Source organism: Orcinus orca, chromosome 3 (assembly GCF_937001465.1).
Source record: "Orcinus orca chromosome 3, mOrcOrc1.1, whole genome shotgun sequence".
Lineage (NCBI taxonomy): Eukaryota > Metazoa > Chordata > Mammalia > Artiodactyla > Delphinidae > Orcinus > Orcinus orca.
The window spans coordinates 120,088,801-120,115,304 of record NC_064561.1 but is presented as its reverse complement, the minus strand read 5'-3'; the positions used below and the strand labels follow the sequence as shown (position 1 = coordinate 120,115,304).

The 26,504-nt window shown below is 36.9% G+C and overlaps 1 protein-coding gene across 1 annotated transcript; it reads left to right on the top strand.

The window, feature by feature from the left end:
- LOC101283614 (V-type proton ATPase subunit S1-like protein) lies at window positions 1-25,132 on the top strand. The gene is given in 11 exon segments (XM_049708310.1): window positions 1-139; window positions 141-202; window positions 6,935-6,981; window positions 7,223-7,284; window positions 8,791-8,820; window positions 8,822-9,024; window positions 14,246-14,296; window positions 20,058-20,298; window positions 24,695-24,706; window positions 24,708-24,795; window positions 24,798-25,132. Coding segments are annotated over 11 exon segments (1,005 nt in total). The 5' UTR covers window positions 1-109; the 3' UTR covers window positions 24,977-25,132.
- The last annotated feature ends 1,372 nt before the right edge of the window (window positions 25,133-26,504 follow it).

Here is a 26,504-nt window from a genome sequence, read left to right as displayed (position 1 = left end):
TTGGTTGAATATATTAGTCAGTCACAAGGCGTAAAAAGTACTGCCTCTGCTCTGTTTGCATTTATGAATTAACAGATGTGCCTGGTTTGAAAAACGGATTCATTTCTTGATGGGAAGAAAAATCTTTAGTTTTTCACTTTATTTTTTTATGTATGGGATTTTCACTAACCTTGGACCAGTTACTTGCCAGGAAGAACGTAAGGTGAGTAACTGCACATCTTTTAATATAATGCATCTGCAAACTTTTGCAAGTATGAAATTATGTGGTTCTGTAATTTCTTTATATTGTTGCACAGCTACATTTGTTAACAATTCAAAATGGATATACTAGATTAGATCATTTGGTAGCTACTAAAATCATTGAACGAGAGTTTATAAGTAAGAGATTAAAACATAATCTTTATTATAAGAGGGAAGAGTTAATTTATTTGTTCAAAATATCTAAGAAACATTTGTATTATGTACCAAAGTATATCTCTATGAGAAAATGACTCAAATCAGTGTTCATGTTTCCTTTATACTTATAAGTAAATGTTAATTTTGGTTTCTCCTGCTGTTTTTATGTGAGAAGAGAGTAAGAAAACATTTAAAAACCTCAGAAATATGTTACCTGTCCCCCAAAGAACAGGTATTAAATCATTTTAACTAGTAGGAGATGGTAATTGTGTGGAGTACATACTATTTAAAACTAACAAGCAAAATTTCTATTTCTATTTCCTTTGTCCTTTTGGCTTCTTTCCATACCGTATAAGGGAACATATAGAGATTTCTATATAAAGAAGAACATGCAAAATCTGAATAGCAATTAACTTATGTCATATCCCCCAATTACTCATTATATGCTCTCACAACAAATCCATCAGGGGATTTAGTGTGAGCACAAAGGAAGGTGTCAAGCAGGATGATCTGCCAAAACTTGTGTTAAGGAATTCTTAAGTCATCAGCTAATAAAAACAGTAAGTACAGGTATTTTTTATTTGTTTCCAAATCAGTTAGTGCTTTCCTTCAGGTTCACTTTCAAGTAATAAATGACCTATACTCCTTAGGTGGTTAAAGCTTAGTAATGTTTCCTCACCTGGTTTATACAGAAATGACTGATTTATGTATTACACTGGTAAAATATACACCAAGAACTGTAAAAATCCCAATTCTGTTTTTGAAGCAAGATTAATGGGTTTAAATAATTTTAGTTCCAGAAGAAACTGTAGAAATCATACAAATCAGTGATCATTTGAATCTAATAATATGTCATATTAATTCATTATGAAGGAAACAACAGTTGCTGTTTTGTGAATGTTCTTTCATATCATAGATCTGGAATTTAAAATATATTTCAATTCTATGAGTAATTCAAGGTTCTTAAGTCTCTAGGAAGGGTGATTGTATTTTAAGCCTGATATATGTTACCTGAGCTTAGAGGTAGGGGTCATCACTCTTCATTTACATATTCCTTCCTCAAATTGGGTTTATACTTAAACAAAAAGGAAATCTTTTCCCTCTCACACAGCACCCCCCGTGATCTCCCATTTCCCACTTGCCTTTCAGAGTTTGTTCGTTCATTAAATTGTTAGTTCATTTATGCATGTAACACATAGTTTTAATACTTGATACTTTTAAATAGGCACAGTGCTAGGTGCTAGTTGTACAATGGTGAGCAAAACAGATATAGTCTCTGCCCTCATGGACCTTTAAATCTAGAACAGAGGTGCTCATTAATCAAATGAATGATATTGTTACAAATAAACTGTGAAATGTGCTTTGAAAGAAAAGTATGGTAGACTGTGAACACATATAATAGGGGGATCTGAACTAGTCTGAAAAGTTAGGGACAGTGTTTTTGAGGAAGTTATATTTGAGCTGTGATATGGAGGACATGACAAGGAGGTAGGCAGAAGGGCAGGATGGAGAACATTCCAGGTAGAGGGGACAGCAGGTGCTAAGACTCTTATGAGGGAAGAAGGGAACATGAAGCATTCAGGGAACTGAACTAAAGAACGCTAGTCTATCTGGAGGAGAGAGGGGCGGAGGCAAAATGAGCACAACTAGCAGGCTGAGGCCTTTCAGGGCCTTGTAGGCCTTGGTAGAACCTGATCTTCACCCTGAGCAGAACCATGAAGGAGCTACTTCACCTTCATCTTCATGAAGGCATACTTGGGAGACTCATGATGGAACACCTGGTAAATCAAAAATATTTCACCAGCCACTGCAAGCCTAGGGCTCTTGATTACTTTTCATGTATTGCAGAGTTCCCTTTTACTGGAAAAGGGTCTGAATATTTTAGTGCTAATGTAGGTTTACTTTTTTTACATTAAAAATCAGTGTTTCTTAGTTTATTCATATGGATAATTTAAACCAGATAATCCTTTAGTTCTACTTTAGTTCAGGAATCATGTAGTGATGTGAAAATGCATGTGTACTGTATTTTGTTTTTGAGATTATGGCTTCCTTTAAAACCTCATTAGTTTAGGCTTATGGGTGTGGGCAAGGCCTATCCAAATTAGAGTTTACATGAAAAAGAATATAGCAGCATTATTGTATGTCCATAGATTCATTGAAATGAAAGTAAGCCTATTTTGTGTGCTAAAAGCTTTTCATTAGTGAACACATGGAAATTTTTAATTAGTAGAGTCTCAAGCCAAGCATATTAATGATACGATAACTCATTCATTTATTCATATACTTTTATTCAGTAAACATTAAACTCCTTTGCTGACTAGATATTTTCAAATGACTTGATATATTATTATCTTATTTAGGTAAAATATATCTCAATTTTATGTTTTTGTTCATTAAAACATTTTAAAATTGAATCCTTAACCTTGTATCATGAATTACGATTTTTGGATAAAGTTCAAATTAAAAAAATTTAAAAATCTATTTGTATATGGTGATATTAGAAAGCTTGAAACTTTTCAAGAAATATTTCTGCAGTATTAGTCTTTCTTTCATGTATTCAGTTACTGTTTAACTTGTACTATAGAATTTGGAGTTTAAGTAGGTAGAGATCTTTCAGCTAAAGCATATCTCTATTGTGGTTATATGATTATTTTGATCGGAGCCTCACGCTTGCTGCTCAGGAAATTTAATTTCTTAGTGCTCCTAGGTGTGATTTGATTCAGAGGACTGATTAATGCTAACCATACTCACAAGAGACATAGTATAAATCAGAATGCTAATTTATAAATTTTTAAAGTAAGGCATCTTTTAAAAAAGAATAAATTAGAAAAATTTATCAAAGTAATACATATACATGGTTAAAACAATCAAATGGTACCAAGACACATAATAAATTATTAAAAAACTGTCTCCTATTTCGTCAGCTTTTCTCTAGTAACAAACAACTGCAAAATTCCAGAATCTTACAATCTCAAACATTTATTTCTCACCCCTGTTACAGCTACAGGTGGGCTGCCATGGCCCTGCTCCAGCTCTGTTTCCATGTCTTCTCATTTCAAGACCCAGACTTGAAAGAGCAGCCTCTATTTGGACATTCCATTATCATATCAAAGAGAAAAGGGCAAGGGGTGGTAGACTCATGTAACACCTCTTAAAGTTTCTATGGAACTGGTACATTATTGCTTCCACTCATATTCCATTGGCCCATATTCCAAGACATATAGCCAAGCCTGATGACGGGGCAGGAAATATTCCCCCCACAGGGAGGTACTACAAGGAATATGGCCAAAGACAGAGATACATTCATCTCTGGGATTGCTGTTCCTAGGGAGTTAGTTGGGAACAATCATACAGTCCACGACTGTATGTATTAAATATTATTATTTAAATGATATATGCAGATGATTTCTCAATTTATACATTTTAGATTTTGTGTAACAACTTCCTTTTATTATCAACGGAGTATTTAACATATAACATGGTCTCTCAGATCCTCCTTTTGCATAGAGATCTCCCTCTAGGTTTCCCTTCTTCAGAGCCCTTTTGTCCTGTTGCTCTGATCTGGATTGATTCTCTCTAGGTCTGATGTGCAGTAGTCATCCTTAGGTTTCTCTTCATGTTCTTCTGAGTTTGATCCACTGTTTATTAGAACGTATGCTTTCCTCTTTCTTGGTTTTATCCCTTACTTTCGTGGAGCATGTCCTCCATTAGCTTTTGAAAGGGTGTAAGAAATACATTTTCTGAATCCTTGCATGATTCTTGTTTTTTATTTCTGGAAGCTTATAGGACATTTTCTTTCTTCTAGTCTTCAAAATGTTACAAGTACCATATCTCACAACTATCAACTCAGAATGGATCCTCACATAGCTAAATGTAAATGCTGAAACTTTAAAACTTCTAGGTAAAATGCAAGAAAAAATCTTTGTGACCTTATGTTAGGAAATATTTCTTTTAGACACAAAAAAATGGACAATAAAAGAAAAACAAATTCATTAGACTTTTGAAATTTAAAACTTTTGCTTTTTGAAAGTCACCATTAAGAAAATGAAAAAGACATAGAATGGAAAAAATGATTTTCAATGCATATATCTGACAGAGAACTTGTATCTAGAACATACAAAGAATTCTTTCAACTCATAAGAGGACCATGAACTTATTTTTAAAAATTGGAAAAAGTTTTAAACACATACTTTACAAAATAAAATATATGAATGGCGTTAGACACAAGAAAAGATGCTCAGCATCATTAGTCATCAGGGAAATGAAAATTAAAACTACAATGAGATAGCAACCCACACCCATTAGAATGGCTACAATTAAGCAGACTGACAATACCAAATGTTTTGTCATAAGAATGTGGAGCTACAGGAAAGCTCACATGCTGAAACTGATTGGCAGTTTAAAAGTTAAACAAACTTATACATTATGACTCAGCCATTCTACTTTGGGTATGTATTCAAGAGAAACAAAAACGTATTCCACAAAACCCCATAAATGTCCATCAGTGGGTTCATAGACAAAATGTGGTATATCCATACAATGAAATATTTCTCAGTAATAAAAAGGAATGAAATATTGATACATGTAACAAAATCAGTGAATTTTAGTCATTAAAAATCTGAAAGAATCCAGGCACCAAAGAATATATGTTACAGGCTTCTGTTTATAATTGGAGAAGATACAAACTAATCTAAAGTGACAGAAAGTAAGTCTGTAGTTGCCTGTGGCTGAGGTGAAGGAAACATCACTCCACTGCAAAAGTGCATGAGGAAACTTCTGTGGGATGTAAATATTCTGTATCTTTATTGTGGCAGTGTGTCATAGGTATATGTCTGTGCCCAAATCCATCAAATTGTACACATTGAATGGACTAATGCAGTTTACTATACTTAAATTATATGTCAATAGAGCTGATAAAGTGAAAAAATAATTGCATGCATATATGAATTTATTAACAGCATCTAGTAGAATTATAGTTATCAATTTATCATCTTAAATTCTCACTAGCTGTTAGAGGTTGTATTACAAGGAGAGTGGTGCATTTAATTTGTAATTGGTTCCATATAATTAATTCTAAAGCATTTCACTATAATATAGATTTAGTAACTCTTTAGATCCAAAATTATGTTTTGCATATAGATAATAATGTATAATATATATATTTCTCTAATTGTAAAAGTGTTGGGCTTATATGATAGTTATATATATAGGTCTTGGATAGGAATCTCTAAATATAGAATTTGATCTGTATTCTCATATATTACAGGTACAACTTATGAAAAATTAAAAATATGCAGTAAACTAAAAACTTTTATGACATGACACAATTGGAGATTTAAACTGATGTGATATTTAATATTAAAGAATTATTAATATTTTCTAGATATAATTGGGCTGTTACTTTTTAAAGTCCTTATCTTTTAGAAATACATACCTAAATAAATATAATTTCTGATATTTTCTTCATAATAATACTAGAGTGGGGAAGTGGGTGGGCACATAGGTAAAACAGGATTGGTTATGACTTGATAATTACTAAAGCTGGATGATGGGCACAGGTACTTGGGGAGGGTGAAGGAGCTTATATTTTTCTGTTTAAATTTGTATATGTTTGCAATATTCCACGATAAAAAGATGTATATATCTTCTAACATAGCAATTTCACTTCTAGGAATTTATCTTAAGGAACTTCTCAGGAGTATGAACAAATAATCCATGATAATGTTCAATGTAGTATTGTTTATTAATTGGAAACAACTTAAATACTTAATAAGTTTTTAGTTTAAATAAATTAATACATTTGTATGATGTAATACCACATGGAATTCAAAATTATGTCAGAAAAATAAGTAATAACATGGGAAAATATTTGTGATATATTTTTAAGTAAAAAAAAAATTACACACTTTAAAACGGGATGTTTATAAAAATCTGTTTAAATGATATAAAAAATAAATTATATTTGTGTGTAGGGTGTGTATGCATGTATGTAGAGTGAAACACTGGAAGGATATATTATTATAATTTATATCTTCATAATTTTCAGAAATACCTTTTTGGCAATAGAGTCTGTCTTTTTTTTAAATAAAAAAGGTTGAATATTTTTGCTTTAATATGTTGACAGTACAATGTGGTCTAAAATTTCACTGTAAAATATTTTATTATGTTTTATTATTTGGTTATTTGATTTATTATTTGGTTATTATTTATTTTTGGTTGAACCTCAGTGTCTAGCATACTGCTTGGCACATAGTAAACTCTCAGAGTAGATTGTTTATTCAGTGAATGAACATTAGGGTTGATATTTAAAAATTTTTTCTACTTTAAAATTTTCAGTCTTTTCCTTATTTTCTTTGAAGAACACATATAGTATTACTTTTTAAATCAGAAATTCACTATTCAAAAGTGAACAGTTTTGACAGGCGAAGGTTCTGCTCCTCTACTCTGAGATGTAACAAACCAAAATGTCCTTAAAATTACATATAAAATCTAAAATGTAGATATTTGTTCAGCATCTTTTTATTTTTGTTTCTTCTAGTTTCAGCTCTCCAACATCTTCAAATAAAGAAGTGGTTATGAACAATGGTAAGACTTGTGACTTCCCTTATGATTCCTTTGGGGGTGGAGGAGGGGTTCTGTCTGTGATGGGCTTCCCTGAACACCAGTACTGGCATCAGCAGTCTGATGTGAAAATCTCTGAAACTACAGTATTCTAAATTATGAGCCAAAAGAGACTTAAGCCTGTACTTAGTATATTATTGTCACTCAATTACATTAATAAATATATGGCACTTAGCCTTTGTACTCATATCATTTTATTTGACAGATCAGCAGAATAATGGAGGAATGAAACCAGTGCAGGATTTCACAACAATACGAATCACACAGGTATGAACATGTTAGGAAACTAGATTGTATCATAAAAAAAAGTAAACACATTTCAATCAGGTCAGAGCCACTGTGAAAATATAAGTAATAATTTTATTAATAACTAACATTCTTGCTTGAACTTTAGGTAAGGAAATGTATTATGGTAATCTTATAGTTGAGAAAACACTAAAGTTTCACTTGCTGTCATATACAGTATTTTCATTACAATATTCAGTTTTACTTTTGTTCCTTTCCAGATAGGATCACTATAGTAACAGTTTATCTTTGGTTACTGGTAAACTTGGGTTGTTGCTGCCTGTTCAATTTCTCTTTTATCTCTATTTACACTGGAGTAATTGGTATGGAATAGTTGCTCTAGATAAGTGGATCTTCTTTCAGATAGAGACCTGCCTTTATGATCTCCAGAGTGACATACTGAAGTGCATTGTCTTGGGCTTCCTGGAAATCTGCAAAGCTTTCATAAGATGTAGAATAAGGTTAGAATACCTTGCTAGTTTATGTATATTAAATGACCTGGAACTACACTGTCCAAGACAGTAGACACTAGCCACATGCTGCTATTTAAATTTAAATTCAAATTGGATAATGTTAAGTAAAATTAAAAATTAAGCTCCTCAGTTGTACTGGCTACATTTCCAGTGCATAATAACCAATATCACAGGAAGTTCTGTTGGACATTAACGGTCTGGAGAATTACGCTTGATTTTCAGAAACCTCTTGTTTTCTTTGTTTAACATATTAATGAATTTATTTAAAGTTCTGAATTATTTGGGTTCTTATGATATTATTTTTTGAAAAGATTACCGCCATTAGTTTCAAGGCATGGTGAACTTTAAAAAAAAATTAATAGACTTTTTTTTTAGTAGTTTTAGGTTTATAGAAAAAACTGACCACAAGTACAGAATATTCCCGTATACCTCTCCAGTCTGCAGCCCCCACCCCTGCTAATTTCCCCTGTATTTAAAATCTTTCATTAGTGTGATGCATTTGTTAAAACTGATAATCCACTACTGATACATTATTAACTAAAGTCCATAGTTTACATTAGCATTCATTCTTTGTGTCGCACATTTTATGGGTTTTAACAAATGTATAATGATATCTATCTACTATTACAGTATTATACAGACTAATAGTTTCATGGCCCTAAAAATCTGGTGCACTCCACCTATTTATTCCCTCTTCCTCCCCCAGCACAGTGACTGGTGACTTTTAAAGTCATTATTGCTAATATTATTACTTTCAAAGTTGGTTTTTGGTTTGTTTGTTTTTATAATTTGGTCCTTTACATTTTTGGTGCTTTGTGGGACTGGGTTCATGTGCCTTTCAGGTATACTATCATTTTTAGGCTTGATAGGTCCACCCATCTTTTCCCCACAATAGCATGGACTCTGAAGCTAGCAGAGTTTCAACAGGTTTTGAATTGGCTCTTTTATTTCCAAGAAGCCTTTTGTACCATGGATACAAATTCGTATCTTAAATTTCATTTATTTGGTTAATTAGGCTCTCAGTTACAATCTGAGCAGACAAAGATTTAGAAAAAGAACCTTGGAGTGCATTCAGCCATCATAGCCCGGTTAATGTCTCTGTGGATGGAATTCCCTGCATTCTCTTTTGGGCCAAAAGAATAACAATTAAATTTAAGAATCAGACCTGGCTGGACCTTACAGATGAAGCCATTGGCCACAAGGCAACAGTGGACGCTGGCAACTCAAATTGCAGTGAAGGAAGTGCCATGTAACTTGACTGCTTTGCCGGAGCAAGCCCTTAGGGCGAGTGTAGCCTGTTAACTGGGTGGTCCAGTTTTCTGTCATTTTGGAAAGTAGAAGTAGGCTCCTTTGTACATGACCCTGACATACATTTCTGAGGAAACGTCTAATGTCTAAAATGAAAGAACAAGTCAGAAATTAATTTTTTTAATTTCTTATTTTTTTTCCCAATAATTTTCTTCTGAACACTTTAGCTAATTGTTATAATACTTTGTGGAAGTTCAGGATTCTGAAAATGAAGTTTCCCAAACTCGTTCTGAAAAAGAGAAAGGATTCCAGGCTCTATGTCAACTCCAAATGTGAGGTGTCAAACTACTTCTGTCCTAGCAGGAAGGAAATTGCATATCGGTGAGCAGAGTCATACATATTCTAGTGGGTGAAACAAAGAAAGCTGACTCCATCTAGCCAGGGCAGATATTTGATTCTAGGAAGTGTTCTGAAGTTATGGAACATTGCCTGTTTGCAAATGTGCAAGGGTAACTTTGAATGGCCAAATTTCAGAGAATTCTTTAGGACATTTAAAAAATGTTTAGAATAATTATTTTTGACTTGAGATAAGCAGATTAAACAACTATCCCTATCGAAGAGGAAGTCAATTTCCAGTGCCTTTCTCTGCTTTTCAGCCATCCAAGCAGATATTTTTTGCTTGTATTTGTTTTGGTCCAGAGGGAGGAAGTCTGGCATGTCCCACTTGCTTTCTATAAAGCTCCTTGCTTTCAACATTTGTTGGCATAATGGAGGCTTTTGGAAGATTCTCTGCATTTGTTCTGGCCTGGTTTAGATGGGCAGAATGCTTTGTATAAACCATAACATGCTCTGTGTTTGTGTGTGTGTGTGTGTGTTTCTCTGTATTATTCTTATATACTTCGGTGGGAACACTTTTTTATTTCTGAACTTTACTTCTCATTTAAAAATTCTTGATGATGGGTAAAAAATAGATTATATTCATGTATGCTTACAAGTTACATTACAAGTTTTAGTAAGTATGTTGCTATTCACAATGACTATCTCTTATCAGAGAGCTAGGGAATTGTAAGCAAAATCCAGAGTCCTCCCGGATTTGTTTATTCTGTTACAGCATAACTATCAAAGAGACTCCAACATTGCTGAGAGCTCAGGACTGTTTCCTCAGCCTCTAATTAATTCCCTACAGTGCTCTTTATTTGTGGTCAGCTGTGGGGAGAGAGGCTGATTGCCTGGGGATAGTCTTGCCTGTCCATGGCTGACTGGCCCTCCTTGATTCCATTTATCCTGACGCCAGGGAATTTGTGGGGTAGATCAGGGCACCACAGCTTTTTGCTGGACTTTAGAAACCTTGATTATCACTGGGAACCTAGAGACAGAAAGAATGAAAACTTAGCTTCTAGGCCCAGTTCTGCCAGTGAGCTCTGTGACTTTATAAACAGGAGCCACTCTAGGATCATCATGTGTGAGTTGGAGATGGTGGCATCTATTACTAGCAGCTAACAGGACTGGAGCACTTGGAATTGGCCAGGCACCTTGTGAGGACTTCACAGGTATGTTATCTGTTATTCCTCACAATGCTATTGCGAGTTAAGTCCCTGAGTCACAGGTACAGTTATCATCGGTGTTTCAGGTGAGGGTGAGCTTAGGAAACTTGTTAAGATCATACAGCCTGTATGGTAGTAGAGCTAGGGTCTAAAACATCTTTAACAATGCCATTTTCCCTCCTCTCTCTTGGCCCTATCTCATTGCAGTGTGAAAATCAAATGAGGAAATGTATGCATGAGAACTTTGCCAAGTGCTACTCAAAGTATAAGATACTAATGACAACTAGAGTAAAATAGTGTCTAGTTACCTGGTAGAGAGGCCTAAGGAACCTTTGGTTTTCATAATACACAAGTTAATGATTTTTTTTTTCTTTGTCACTGCCCAAGAATTCTAGTGGGTGAGTTCTGAGCGTGTATCATCCACATTTTAGAGTCCTGCTCAGGTGAGTGTGCAGGCATCCTGGAGAGCCCTCCCAAGGGCATGAGGGGGAGGCTTCCCAGGATGTGAGGCGTTCAAGGACCAGCTGCTGAGACTGTCCCTGATTCCTGTGAATTGCATAGATTAGTGAGATGCCTTTGTTATGCTGGCAAGGAAATCTTATATTCAAGAACCAGAAAGGGAGTTGCGGAAAGAACAAACCCAAGCTAAGACATAACCATGTAAGGTCAAAAGCACAGATTTTTAAAAAATGACCATATTTTAGTGCTTGGAAACAAAATGTTCAGGGAAAGGCAAATTGTTGGCAGACAGATTTGCTACAGAAGTCTTTTTAAATAGTGAAAGCCTTACAAACAGAGCATAATCCCAGCATCTGTGTGTATTTTGAATTTAGGCAATTAAAGTCTCAAGAATTCAGAATCTGTTTTAAACATGGGAGGGTAGGGCGCTTGGAAGAGTAAATGAAGCTCTTTTTTGAGTGACTCCCTAGGTTGTATTTCCCCTTTATGGTGCAGCATGTGGTGCAGTGCTTGGCACATAAAAAAATCTCGCTGAATGATTGCTGAATTTGCTTTGTTGAAATTGGGCCTCATGTTCTTTACTCCACAGCAGAGCATGTTAACAGCTTTCATTGAAACCAGGACTGCTGGAGAAAGCTCTTGGGACATCAGAAGCATGGAGGCCATTGAGCTGCTCCACCAGAGATTCGGGTGGGCGCAACGTGGCTTTGCTTGGAGCTTCAGTTCATTAGCTGGAGAGCCAATTTGTGGGTAACTAAGCTATTCTGATTCCTTGGAAGAACTAGAGAACTTCTGTTAGAGTAAGTGACCAGTCAAATTTATAAAGTACAATCCAAGAAATGCACTTCATTTCTTTAAAGTATTTTCAGTAATTTGTAACATTATCAGAATATTGTTAGAGAAAAATCCTCTTGAAAACTTGCTTTACCGAGTAAATTAGCTTATAAAGTGTTTGTAAATGAGTGCTTCTAAGGTACCTAAGCTTATGATGTTAGGAAATAAAGATATTTCTTTTAGCGATCTTATTAATATGGTTAATTTTGTAAATTCTCCTTCCCTTTCTCCATAAGTAGTAGGAAGATAAACGAGCTCAGTCACTGACATTTCTATTTCTTGATAAGTGGGACCAAATTGATGACATTATATTTGTGTGAATTTTTTCAAATTTGTAATTGGACATTTTATAACCACCTACTTTGGCTTTTTTGTTTTTATAATGTATATTGAGGTGTTATAACTTCAAGACATTATAATGTCACATATCAGCGTCATCCTTTATATATTTAAATTTCTCACATTTTCCCATTTCAATTGTATTTAGCTTTTCATCATTCTTATTTTTCAACCTTTTTGAAATTTAAATGAAATATAATAAACTGCACATATTTCAGGTATACAATTTGGTCAGTTTTGACATACGTTTATACCTGTGAAACCATCATCACAAGCAAGACAGCAAACATTTTCATCACACTCAGAAGTTTCTTTGTGCCCCTTGGTAATCCATCCCTCTGCCATTCCCACATTTCTAGGTAACCACTGTTCTGCTTCCTATTGTTATAGATTAGTTTGCATTTTCTAGAATTTTATATAACTATAATCATATAGTGTACGCTCTTTTTTAGTTTAGCTTCCTTCACTTAGTATAATGATTTTGATATTCTTCTACATTATTGCATGTGTCAAAGGAGTAGTTCTTTTTACTGATGAATAGTAAGTATTCCTTTGTGTGGATATATCACAACTTATTTATCTTGATGGAAATTTGTTTTTCCTCCAGTTTTTAGATAACTTTCCAAATAAAGTTGCTGTAAATATTCATGTACACGTCTTTATAGGAGCATATATTTTCATTTCTCTTAGGTGAATACCTAGGAGTGGAATGGCTAGATCATATGGTATGTGTATGTTTAGCTTATTAAGAAACTGCCAAATGGTTTTTTAAAGTGGTTGTAGCGTTTACCTTTCTACCAGCGCTGTATGAGAGTTCCAGCTACTTCACATCCTTACCAACATTAGGTATGATCAGTGTGGAACTACAGAGAAAATATTATTATGTTTCTGTATGGTTAGCAATTTCTAAACAAATTTTGCTCGGACCTGGGTTAAAAGATAAGTCTTGGAGTTAGTAAGGGATGTACCTCCTCCCAGGAATGTGATTACATGTCAAGGAGTAATGAAACTCAGCACCATTGAGATATTCCAGGGCTTGGAAACCCAGAGAAGCTTCTTATCGTCTCCTTGGAGACTTTATTTACCTACATGGGTATTAGACATGCACCCATTTGTTTCCTTTATGGTGAGCTGTTTGCTCCCATCCAAAGGCTATTAAAATTCATACACTTTTATTTTTCCAAGGAAAATTTCTGACACTAAAGAAGCAGATGTCTTTCTCCTTCTCTCAGGAGTTCAAGGAGGAAGGACTGTCTCCTGTATGAGCTCCCAGGTTCATAATTTTAGTGTTCCTTACCTGTGTTGTAAATCCCAGTATGTGTAGGATGGCATCTGGCTTTCAGCAGGGGAAGAATTTGGCTAAAAGGGGAACCAATGTGGTTATTGCTCTGGGTTAGTGATAATCTATCTCCCCTCCAGGAAATCTTGTGTTAATGTTCCAAATAATGTGAATAAATATAGATACTAAAAGCTTAAGAGTGTTGTTTTTTTTTTTTTTGAAAAATGTTTTAACCATACTGATTACTGTACTATGGCATCATATTGTGGTTTCATTTTATATTTGCTTGATGACTAACGATATTGACATCTTTTTATGTACTTACTGGTTATTTGTATATCTTCCTTTGTGAAGTGCATGTCTTTTGAACACTTTAAAGTTGGGTTTTCTCCTTATTATTGAGTTGTTAGTGCTATTTGCTGTATTTTGGATACAAATTCTTTGTGTATATGTGTTGTGAATTTTTTCTCCCATTCTGTGACTTGCCTTTTTCATTTTCTTAACAGTATCTTTTGAAGAGCAAAGGTTTTTAAAATTTGATAAAGTGCAATTTACCAGTTTTTTATTTTATAGTTCATACTTTTACATTTTTTCAAGAAGCTGTTTCTTACCCCAAGATTGCACAAATGTTATTTTATGTTTCTTCTATGTGTTTTATAGTTTTAGTTGTTACATTTAGACCTGTGATCCATTTGGAGGTAATTTTTGAGTATAGTGTGGAGTAAGGGTTATTCCTATTTTGATGGACTGTGTTTCTGTTTTCTAAGGTTGTCTCTGAAGTTTGGTGATGCTGAAAATCCCAGAGGTATTGATATAAGGTAGGTATGGATAGCACTTTGGAATGTCATAGGTTCAGCACTTCAGATTAGCTCCATATAATTTATTCATTCAACATGTAAGTATCAAGGGACTGCTGTGTGCCCAGTATTGTGACACATGAAATGCCACATTTATCTAATTACACTGAAAAGTCAGTGATGTTATGATGGGATCCTATAGTAATACTTTCTTTAGTTTCTACCAAAGCAACTATACTTTTTCCCTCTTCCTTTAGCGGCCTAGAAAATACATGAACCTGAGAATGTGATACCTCTTTCCTCTGAGCAAAGAATAAGATATGTTTAAAGCTCCAAAACTGAGGCTCTAGTTTGAAGTTATTTTCTGTATAGCTCCTTACAACTGAGTCACACTTATCATTTAATTGTAACTAAAAATTCTCTGTTAGCTGAATTCCCCAGCAGACAATCAACATAGGCCTGCATTTTTCTGTTTATGTATGGAATAATGCATCTGCCAACATTGGCTTATCCAAGCAGTTAGGAACTGCTCCAGGGGTGGGGAGCAATTTGAACGCATTAAAAATTTTTTTCTTATAAAATATAATGTTTCCTTTCCTATAGGAGCAACCTTTTAGTGGAGATAAGCAGCCGTGTCTTTAACATTTCTTGAAAAACCAGAAGGATGTGCTAGGGCAGTCTTTCCTAAGCTGTGTTCTATGGAACACTTTTGCTCTGTGTAAATGTTTATAATATTTCCAGAAAAGGGGTCCTGTGGTCAAACGTGTTTGAGAAAGACTGCACAGCGTGTCCTCTTGGAGATTCACGGTATAAATCTGTATGTTGAAGTTTCTGTGAAGACGCGCTCTTAAGGAAGATTGCTGCACTTGGTGACTTTGATTAACCTAGCATTTCCTGTCTTTTCTTGTTGTTGATGGTTGTTCAGCAGTTAGTTGTGATTTTGGTGTTTTCGTAAGAGGAAATGAGCTCAAGTCCTTCTACTCTGCCGTCTTGTCTCCAGTCCCCCTTTCTTTCTTTTTTTTGCCTCTAACCTAGCATTTCCTATGTTTAACCTTGGAAAGCTCTTTCCTCAACATGTGCCTACATATCATGGGATACGAGTGTTTCACTGGTCATAATTTAGAACATGCATGCCATCATCTTTCAGAGACACTTTATAGAATCTCACAAGGTGACCAGACACATATACATATCTGTTTGATATAGGAATGGGGAATATTTTTGATTCAAATAGCACCTTTTAAAAATTTTTCTCTAGAGGAAAGTAGCTTTTTGATTATTATTTTTTCTGATGATAAAGCTGTGTGGCTGACATTGTCAGTGTACCTTGTCTATATCCTCTTGGGCATTTCCATTTGAGAGCACTATAGTCCACCAGCTCAACTTTTTTAAAAAAAAAGATTTATTTATTTATTTAAAGATTTATTTATCATTTATTTATTTATTTTATTTATTTTTGGCTGTGTCAGGTCTTAGTTGCAGCATGCGGGATCTTGCATTGCGGTGTGTGGGCTTCTCTCTAGTTGTGGAATGCAGGTTTTCTCTCTTTAGTTGTGGAGCACAGGTTCCAGGGTGCATGGGCTCTGTAGTTTGTGATACGCGGGCTGTAGTTGAGGCGTGTGAGTTCAGTAGTTGTGGCGCACAGGCTTAGTTGCTCCATGACTTGTGGGATCTTAGTTCCCTGACCAGGGATCAAACCTGCATCCCCTGCATTGGAAGGTGGATTCTTTACCACTGGACCCCCAGGGAAGTCCCCACCAGCTCAAGTTTCAACTTCCAGCCTTTCTTTGCCTAAAACCTTTCTCTGGCCAAAGGGGCCCACTGCCTCCCATCTGTACCCCAGCAATGACTGAAAGAAGTCTGTAAATATCCTAGCTCCCTTACCCTCGGGTGAGATAACTCAGAGGTGTGTGTTCTACGCTGTCTCCCAGGATTCCCTGTGGGCATTAAGCCCCTGTCGCTCATGGTGGAAGCTTGCTTACCTTTGTCCTTTGGGGCTGCCTTCCATTCCTCTGTCATTTCTCTTCTCTCTCTTCTACATACTTTTGTTTGTTTGTTTGTTTTTATTTGCAATACTTCATTTAAAAATTTTTTTAATTGAAGTATACTTCAACTATAGTTCATTTACAATGCTGTATAAGTTTTGTACAGCAAAGTGATTCAGTTATACACACACACATATATGTGTATGTATATATATATATTCTTTTTCATATTCTTTTCCATTATGGTTTATTTCAGGATACTGAATATAGTTCCCTGTGCTATACAGTAGGATCTTGTTGTTTATTTATTATATATATAGTAGTTTGTATCTGCTAATCCCAAACTCCTAATTTATCCCTTCCCACCCCTTCCCCTTTGGTAACCATAAGTTTGTTTTTTATGTCTGTTAAGTCTGTTTCTGTTTTGTATCAGTTTTTAGATTCCACATATAAGTGAGCATTTGTAGAGACGTGGATGGACCTAGAGACTGTCATACAGAGTAAAGTAAGTCAGAAAGAGAAAAACAAATATCGTATATTAACACATATATGTGGAATCTAGAAAAATGGTACAGATGAACCAGTTTGCAAGGCAGAAATAGAGACACAGATGTAGAGAACAAATGTATGGACACCAAGGGGGGAAAGAGGAGGGGTGGGATGAACTGGGAGATTGGGATTGACATATATACACCAATATGTATAAAATAGATAATTAATGAGAACCTGCTGTATAACACAGGGAATTCTACCTCACTTTGCTGTACAGTAGAAACTAACACAACATTGTAAAACAACTGTACCCCATTTTGAAAAAAAACAATAGAATACTACTCAGCCATAAAAAAGAATGAAATAATGTCATTTGCAGCAACATGGATGGACCGAGAGATTATCATACTAAGTGAAGTAAGTCAGAAAGAGAAAGACAAATGTCATATGATATTCTACATTTTTTGGATGACTAAATTCCCCAATAAATTTGGGATCACCTCCACAAAATACTTGTATTCACATCCTTGTCTCAGGGTCTACTTCTGTAGGAGCCCAAGCTAAGACAAGGTTATATATATATCTGTTGAAAACTGAAAGATTGGAAAATACTGAGATATAAAAAGAAAATAAAAATCATTCATAATCCAACCACCATTGGTCATCACAATTAACATTTGTTTTTTCTATTTTTACTTTTTTTTATTGTGGTAAAAGTTACATAACATAAAAGTTACAATTTTAAACTGTTCACGTCTGTGGCACTTAGTACATTCACAATATTGTACAACCATCACCTCTGTGTAGTTCCAGAGCATTTTATCACTCCAAAAGGAAACTCCCTACCCCTTAGCAGTCACTCCCCATTCCCCCTCCTAGCCCCTGGCAACCACCAGTCTGCTTTCTATCTCTGGATTTGCCTGTTCTGGACATTTCATATAAATGGGATCATACAACATATGACCTTTTATGTCTGACTTTTCCAACGTATCCTTTTAAAAGAGCAACTTGGAAGGACAGGAACAGAAGTAGGTACTGAGCTGTTCCATCCACTTCCCTCCCTCCCTCTCCTTGTTTAACAACAGGCACCCTGTGTGGTTGCCAGGGGCTCTCCTGGGCTGCTGGAGCACCCTTTGCCTGCATGTCCACCAGAGGGCCAGACATCCCCCAGGGCAGCCCTAACCAACAGGCGTTTCCAGATATCCCAGCAGGACAGAGCCAAAGTCGCCCTCCAGGGACCCTGCTGGATGCAAGCCCTTACTTGTTCTCCCCTCCCTCCGCCTGTTTCACATCTTTCCTCTCCTGTCCTCCTGGGATTTTCTTAAAAAATCACTTGCCCACAAATCCTTGCTCAGGCTCTGCTCCAGGAACCAGCACAGGTTTGAGAGGCCAGAGCAGAGGGTGTCATGTCCCCCAGGCCCATGGGCGTGCCATTCCTGCCCGCAAGTGGGCCAAGAGACACAGAACCAAAGACCCTGTGGGCTGGACAGCTGTTTGGCAAAACGACCCGGTGTTTTCACCAGGAAGGATTTTTTCGAGCAGTTCCGTTGGTGCATTAATGTTCCCACCGCACTGAGGCTGTGTCAGAACAGCCTCAATCTCAGGCCATTATCTGAAATAGGGCTTCAAACAATGTGGCGGGCTCCACCCCAGCCCTGAGCACAACAGAAGTCACTTCCAGGGAATACAGAGCCAGCCTGCCTTTTCTGGGAATGGCTTGTCTCTCCCATTGCCCTCTGGAACAGCTGACTCCAGAGTCCAGATCTGAGATGTCCACCACCTCCATCCTTCTGGCCTTCAGCGTTCTCGGTGGTTTGTTGCAGTGGGCGGGGATGGCCAGACTCAACTGCATCCCTCAAAAAACCTTTCTGTATCTGAGTCAGGAGCCCAGGGTGAGCAAGGGCTGTCCCAGATAACAACGAATGTTTTATAACACCAGGCCAGCACACAGCATTCTATTTAAACAAGCACAACCTATTTTACAGATGAGGAAAGCAAGGCCCAGTTGGGTTGTTTAACAACACTTACCATACCACTAATAAGAGCTGTATTTCTGAGAACTCTTTTGGCTGCATAAAGTCAAAAGGTAACTGATTAATAGGATTGAAAGTGTTAGCTTCAGACACTTAACTTACCTCACCAGGGCAGCATCTTTCTCCATCTCTTGGCTCTGCTGTCCTTGTGTCAGTTTCATTCTCAGGCTGGAAAGATGGTGGCCAGCTGACAGTTATCCACTTAAGCAACATAAAAGAACTCTGTTGTAGCACAGCTTACATCTTATTGACCCAGCCTGGGGCATATGCCTCTCTCTCTCTAAACCGATCACAGTGATTAAAGGGCCACAATACACTGATTGGCAGGGTCTGGGAGACCACTTAGAGGGGAGAGGGTCAGCCCTATACACACCAAGATGCTGTTCCCAGAAGGAGCAGGAACATAACCTACAGGTGGGCAGAGCCAGGATCAAAACCCAAGCTTTCACCCTGAGCTATACTGATCTCAGCTGCTTTCTTTTTCTTTTTTCCATTAAAAAAAATTGAAATATAGTTGATTTACAATGTTGTTAGTTTCAGGTGTATAACAAAGTGGGTAATCATATAACATTTTGATCTCTGTCTTTCCAGAATTTTTTTCTATGCAGTCACACATTTTTAATGAAAAAAGTGATCATGACATATGCATGTTATAACTTTTTTATTGCTAGAGAATATTCCATTCCAAAATGGCTAAGAGTAAGGGCTCTGGTCTCAGATGGGATTCTAAGCCCAGCTCCAGTGCTTACTCTCTGAGTAAACTTGCACAAGTTAGTTACTTAACCCTTTTGTGTCTTAGATTCCTCATCTGCAAAATGAGGATAATAATATTCTCTATCTCATGGTTTTGTAGTGAAGATTAAATAAAATATACATAAAGAATTTAGAGAGATGCTTGACACATAGTAAGAGCTATTTTATTTTTGACCATTATTTATTTAGCTACTTCTATATTATTGTCCATTTAGTTTTTCTCAATTTTTTTGCAATAATAAAATTATTTTAATTTTAAAAAAGAAAAAATACCCAAGCTTTTTGTGTTTTTCCTTTTGTAGGAATTTGTATTGCTCACTTTGGGGCGTTCTCCTGTTACTTGCTTTCATTCCCACCCATCAGGAGGCTCTTGTTCAGAACTAGAAAGTAAAAGCCTCTCTCTGAGCCAGTTCTACTACCTGACAAAAGAGGGCGCACTTGTACTGTTCGTCAACAGTGTCCTGCATCAGCAAATGTAAAAGTGCTTTGGGGGTAATACTGTTTTATAATCATTGTCAGATTCACCCTTACCAGTTACAACAAATTGTCCATCCAGAGCTGATTTAGTTTGCACCGAGTCGAGGTTATTTTCAATAATTCAATTCCAGCAACTTTTAATGCAACTGGCATGTTTGCTCCATCAAGTTACTCCTACCACTGCCAACGCGTCAGCAGCCTGCAGCGGTATGATGCCCTTTTGTTGCCCAGCGACACCAATGATATGTCAAGCCTGTGGGAGGTCACTTTTGTTGATTTACAGGTAATAAACTAAAGCATATGCTCAATGCACCTGTGTGTTTGGTGCCAAAGAAATTGTTTGTTTGAAAACAAAGATGTTTAAGGAAAAGAGAGGAGTAGATATCTTTAAAATTATATTGGTATGAATTATGTTCTTTATCTTCTAAGGTATGAAATAGGATAGGATCAAGTATTTCCTCTTCCTGCACAGTGATCCCCCTGCCCCCCACAAGGACTTTCTTTTATATAAAGGTTTATCCAGTCACTCATAATTATCAGTGAGGAATGCCAGCAATGTAAGCCAGAGTGAAGCTGTGGCATGAGCCCAGTGACTGACACTTCCTGGAGCAAGAGGCCCTTCTGGGGAGAGGAATTGTCGGACAATTATTTTATTTCCTTCAGGGAGAGGAGCAGTGATCCTATCAGGGCAGATAAGAAGTACATCTGAAGTGTGAGTGACAGCTTTGGCATTTAGCATAGGAATGGAACTGTCAGCCAGGGAGTCAAAAATATCCTAAAGATCCTCTTGAAAGTATTTGGGGAAAGGCATAGAGGCATAAGAAGTTCCTTTTCACCAACAGAATCTCGGGCTGAGAGACATCTGTCAACTTCCTCTGACCTGTTTACCTGTGAAAAAAGCTTAACTTGTTCTTCCAACTCCCTGAAATAGGCAGGGTTTTACATGTCCCTTTTATGGGTTCTTCCCAATCTTTTCCACATGTAAATATATATTTATTCCCCTTCCCCCCAGGTTGGAGAAGTGTGGTGAGGTAGTTTGGGGTAGGGAAGGAGTTTGCATTTTGGAGTTCGAAAGACATGGTTTTGAATTACTTCTCAGCCACTTGGGCAAGTTACTCCACCCTCTCGATTTCTGACCTATCTTTATGGATGTAAAGAATTTATGGCCTAATATATATGTGGCAACACCCAGGACCGTGTTAGGCATGGATTAACAATAACTAATACTTATGAGTCCTCTTTGTGTGTTGGCACTGTTGTAGTTATTTTACATATTTTGTCTTCAAAACTTATCATAATGCTGCAAGATAGCTGTTATTATCCCTCTTTTACAAATGAGATGACTGAAACTCTGATGATTACATAATTGTTCAAAGTGATATAATTGTTAACTGGTAGAGGCAGAATTTGAATTGTGGACTGGCTCCAAAGACAATTTATAATACATGTAATATATATATCTATTTATATAATATTTATAAAGTATATATTGTATCTATTTCTCTCACACTTTTAAAAGAGAAGTAGGTGGAAAGGGAAATGAGGAGGTAATAATGAAAACAAGGAATAATCCACACATAATCTTGCCTAACAGATGAATTGACTGATTTATATCTCTACCTTGTTCCAGAAATGACTTACAATGACTTATAGAAATACTTCAAGAAAAATAACTTTGAAAAATGGGCAAACCACTTCACACCCATTAAGTTGATTATTATAAAAAAAAAAAAATCCCCCAAACTGAAAATAACAGCTATTGCAAGGATGTGGAGAAATTAGAACCCTTGTACATTGCTGGTGGAAATGTAAAATGGTGCAGCCACTATGGAAAACCGTATGGTGGTTCCTCAAAAAATTAAACATAGAATTACCATGTGATTCAATAATTCCACTTCCGATTATATACCTAAAAGAATTGAAAACAGAGACATGCACAGATATTTGTGCATCCATGTTCATAGCAGCGTTATTGACAGCAGCCAAAAGATGGACATAACCCAAATGTCTATCAGTGGATGACTGAAAAACAAAATCTATCATATACATACAATGAAATATTATTTAGCCTTAGAAAGGAAGGAAATTCAGATAAATGCAACAGCATGAATGAACCTTGAGGGTATTATGCTAAGTGAAATAAACCAGACACAAAAGGACAAATATTTGTATGATTCTACGTATGAGGTACTAGAGTAGTCACATTTGAAGACAGAAGGTAGAATGGCAGTTGCTAGGGGCTGGGGGAAGAGGGGACTGGAGAGTTAGTGTTTAATTGGTACAGAGTGTCAGTTTTGCAAGATGAAAAGAGTTTTGGAGATGGATGGTGGTGATGGTTGCACAATGATGTGAATGTACTTGATGCCCCTGAACCGGACACCTAAAAATGGTTAAGATGGTAGATTTTATGTGTATTTTACAATAAAAAGTATAAACCAAAAAATGGGAAGACATGGGATTAAGGAAAACAAAAGGAGGAAAAGATCAGCTAAACCACTAGTGAAGTTGGTACACAAAACCATGAGACCATCTGTCTGCCCTGACTGGAAGCAGCACAGTAGTTTCGCTCTGAAGCTCTTGAGCAGCCAGCATAAGAAAGAATCACCCTTTACGTGTTCATGGGGTTCATAAGACTACTGAGAATGTGCTTGTGAGGAGCACATTCATCCCTGGTGTTGTGCAATGCGTGACAGCATCCTCAGCAGCAGCCTCATGGGGGACAGAGCACTGGGTGTCAGAGGTGGACCTTGTAAAACACTCTTCATGTGGACAGATACAGAATCAAGCCCAGTCCAGGGAAGAGGTAGTGCTGGTGGTGATGGAGGTTAAGGTATGCATACAAAAGGCTGCGTTCCACATCTACAGCTTTGCTGATCTATCTGGTTTATTCTAGGAATAAAGTATAGAGTGATGTCACATGCATGGCAAACTCAGGTGCCTCAGGTGAAAGCTCACATGCCTCAGGTGGGCCAACTGGGGACTTTGGCAAAATGTAGCCGGCATCACAAGAGGTATATTTTGTAAAACTTCAGCTAATTTTTGCTTTATAGGAATGCAGGCCCAATCTTGCTGGATCTTCTGACTTTTCAATTAAAGATAGAAATGTAGATTCCTGGGGGAGGTTTTCAGGATGTTCAGAACTCTGGGCCAAACAAAACTTACCTGTGGGCTGGATACAGAGTGTTTACAATCTCTAGTCCAGAACATGGATAGACAATGTGTCCCTCAGGCATCCTCCACAGATATTGTTCTCAGTCAAGTCTTAAGAGGTAAGTGGCAGTCAGCGTGAGGACATTCTCTTTGGCTGGAGTTGTAGCATCAGATGAGGCCATCTTTTGTCATTGAGGAGCTTGACTCTTCAGGCTAGTGCCTGAAGAGAAGGCCACTTCAGGCCAAGTATCCTAAAAGCCAGGCCAAGAGTCTCCTTCAGCAGTTGTTTTGGTTCAATCTAAGCACAGGTAGTTGGGCAAGCAAGGCCCCTAATGTCTACGGTATGATGGGTGGCTACAATCATTTTAGCATGGAAACATGGTAAAGTGCCCACCTAAGTCTTAAAAATGAATCCTCAGTAAAGCATTCATGGATAATTCAATTTTCTGATGTACCCTTTTAAAACCAACTAGGTGACTGAATGAGTTGTAGGGTTATATTCTAAAAGCTAGCTGAATGTGGAAGCTGCCTTCTACAAATGATTGTTCTCATTTAGAATCATTACTCTGTAGACTCTGTACTCCCTGTTTCTTTATTGTGATAGTATTTAGATAACGGGGCCAGTTGTCGATTTGAACCTCTCCTAGTTCCAAGTAATTAAATCACTTCATTGCACATATGAGAAAGCTTTTCTTTGAATTCTCTGAGCAGACTGCAAGTGGTATACAGGTCTTCCAAAAACAGTACCAAGTCTGCATGGTACATCTGATAAAGAAGGAGAGTTAGTGATGGGGGGAAAAAGAGACACAATATACCAGGAGTTATGGAGTTGTAAACTGAGAAGTGCCTCTGAAACCAGACTGCTAAGGTTTGAATTACAGCTTCATTGTACTTAATACTGTGTGACTCTGGGCAAGTTACTTAACTTTTCAGTGCCTGTTTCCTCATCCATAAATTAGGATAAAATAGTAACTTATTCATAGGCTCTTGTAAGTATTAAATGAGTTAAGGCAGTGTCTGGTATGTAAAAAAAAAATCTTCAATAAGTGTTAGCTTTTATTATCTATATTTTACGTCACTGGGAATCATATCTTCCCTTAAAAGACTCTTCCTATCTACTTCCTGTCAACAGAATCAAAGGCAGAGAAAGTGAGAATTACTATTCTTTGCGAAATTTATATTAACACATAAAATTTTGAGTAGGCTTTGAATTTTAGAGACAACAGATGTGGTTTTAGGTGAACTAAGGATCAGATAAAAGAGGTTTTATTTCAGAGCCTTGAATTTCTCTGGCCACTTAATTATGACAACCATATATCCCAGAGTTTCTGGGTCAGTCTTGATTTAAAATTAAGTTTCACTGTCCCCACGAGCACACTCACATTTGTTAGATAATGTGTTTAAATTATTCAGCAAGTATGGCCCCAGTATTTAAATTTGACTGATTAGGGCTCTAGAACCCCTAGCCCAACTGTGAAGCAGATTTTCAGAGGAAAGAGTATGTCACTTCAGCTCTTTTCTCTTGACAGATCCAAGGCTTTACCATTAAGGGGGGGACAGTTTTCCAACGCCCGAGACGGCACCTCTTCCTTCTCACCAGCCATTCCAATCAGCCTGGCTATGTCCCTGATCCTGCCCTGCACATGCTCATCTACCTGTGCTGTCTGGACTGGCACTATGATTTCATCGCCTCTCTGGCTCACTTCTGCCAGTTGAAAGCTCGAGATGCATCAGAAGAGGAGCTGCTGAGGAGCCAGGGAGTCGAATTCTATGAACTGAGAAGCCAACAGATCTGCAAAATTTATGTTTAACAGCACAGGTCCCTCTTCCTCAGGAAGTCCACGATAGGCTCTGAAAGGAGGTGTTCCTGTTGTGTGCTGTTTGACTTGTGATATAAGATTTTCACCAAAAGGCTTGATTTTCTTTTTTTAAAGGAAATACATGCAAAGAATACATTTTGGAACATCCACTGGCCTTCTTAGATAGACTTGGAGCAACGATAAAGGTATCTCAGGAATCCCACGGAGATAAATATGATTGCTGCCCCAAGGTGTCTTGAAAGTAAAAGAATATTTCAAGTTAGGGACCCCCCCCCAAAAAAAAAGGATGCAATATAAAGAAGGGAAAACACACTTGGTCTTCCTTGCCTTTGTCAGTTTGGATGTGATAAATATAGAAATGATAAATACAAGGTTATCTGGAAGTTCAGAATTTAAAGTATTTTGTAACATAGTTTGCATTTTTCAGAAGTTATATCCCAATTTTGTTTTAAAAAATAGTCTTTCTTTTCTCTGTCACAGAACTGTTTAGGGAAGACTCCTGTCAATATGGTGGAACACTTTATTCAAGGGCATTCTTATCTTTTTCTTTGCTATTCAGAGGCAGCCCAGTTCAATTTCTGAAGGAGCAATAATAGTCTTGGCAGTATCTTACCTTTCTTATTTCATTGTGGTGCCAAGACTTGCCTCGTGTGTCTGATTTAGACTTCCATCAGCTCTCCTAGGTACCACTTAAACAGCTAAACTAAATAAAAACAATTTGCTTACTATGCAAATACATCTCCAAGTCCCCTTCCAGTGAGATAGCATTCCCTAAAGAAATTCTGGAACCACCACTCATCTTCTTATCACCATTTTCTTCCACATGGATTTCCCCATAATCCTTTTCAGTTCTTGGCAGATACTGAAGAAAGGCTCACTCTGCATCCTCACCAAAGCTTCTCTAGTATGACTTCTGTGTTAAAGAGATCTTATGTGTAAAAACTACATTGCATTTCCCTAACTAGGGTTTCACACATGAGCTAGGTTCTACTAAGATACCCTGCACAAAACCTCGAAAGCAGTTGAGAACAATGCAAGATAGGGGGTCATGCACAGAGAAATTGGATCCTCTGGGCAGCTGTGGTGATGGGTCTGTAGTCTGGTCTCATCTTTGATGCCAAGTGTGACTGATCATGACTCTGGGATTTCTGATAAAACAGTCTCATGTTGGACATTTCTTCTGGCTGCAGTATTCTTGGCTGTGAATGTAGATTCTCAGAATTCTGTAAGCTCCTATTAGTCTGTAGTGAATTCCTTTTTGTTTTTTTTAATTGAAGTGTATTTGATTTACATCCTTTCTGTTTTAATACCTGGAGCAGATTCTATAGCCTGCAACTAAGAATCTTAATTTATGTACTTATTTGTACCAAAGATGGTTGCAGGGAGCACACCCTCAAGAAAATGGGAATCTAGGATTGGTTATCTGACTCTGTTTAGCTTAAAATTATAGGGGACTTTGTTAGCATTAGAGGATGGAAATGTAGTAGCCCATGCCATTCCATAAAGAAATATTCATTGT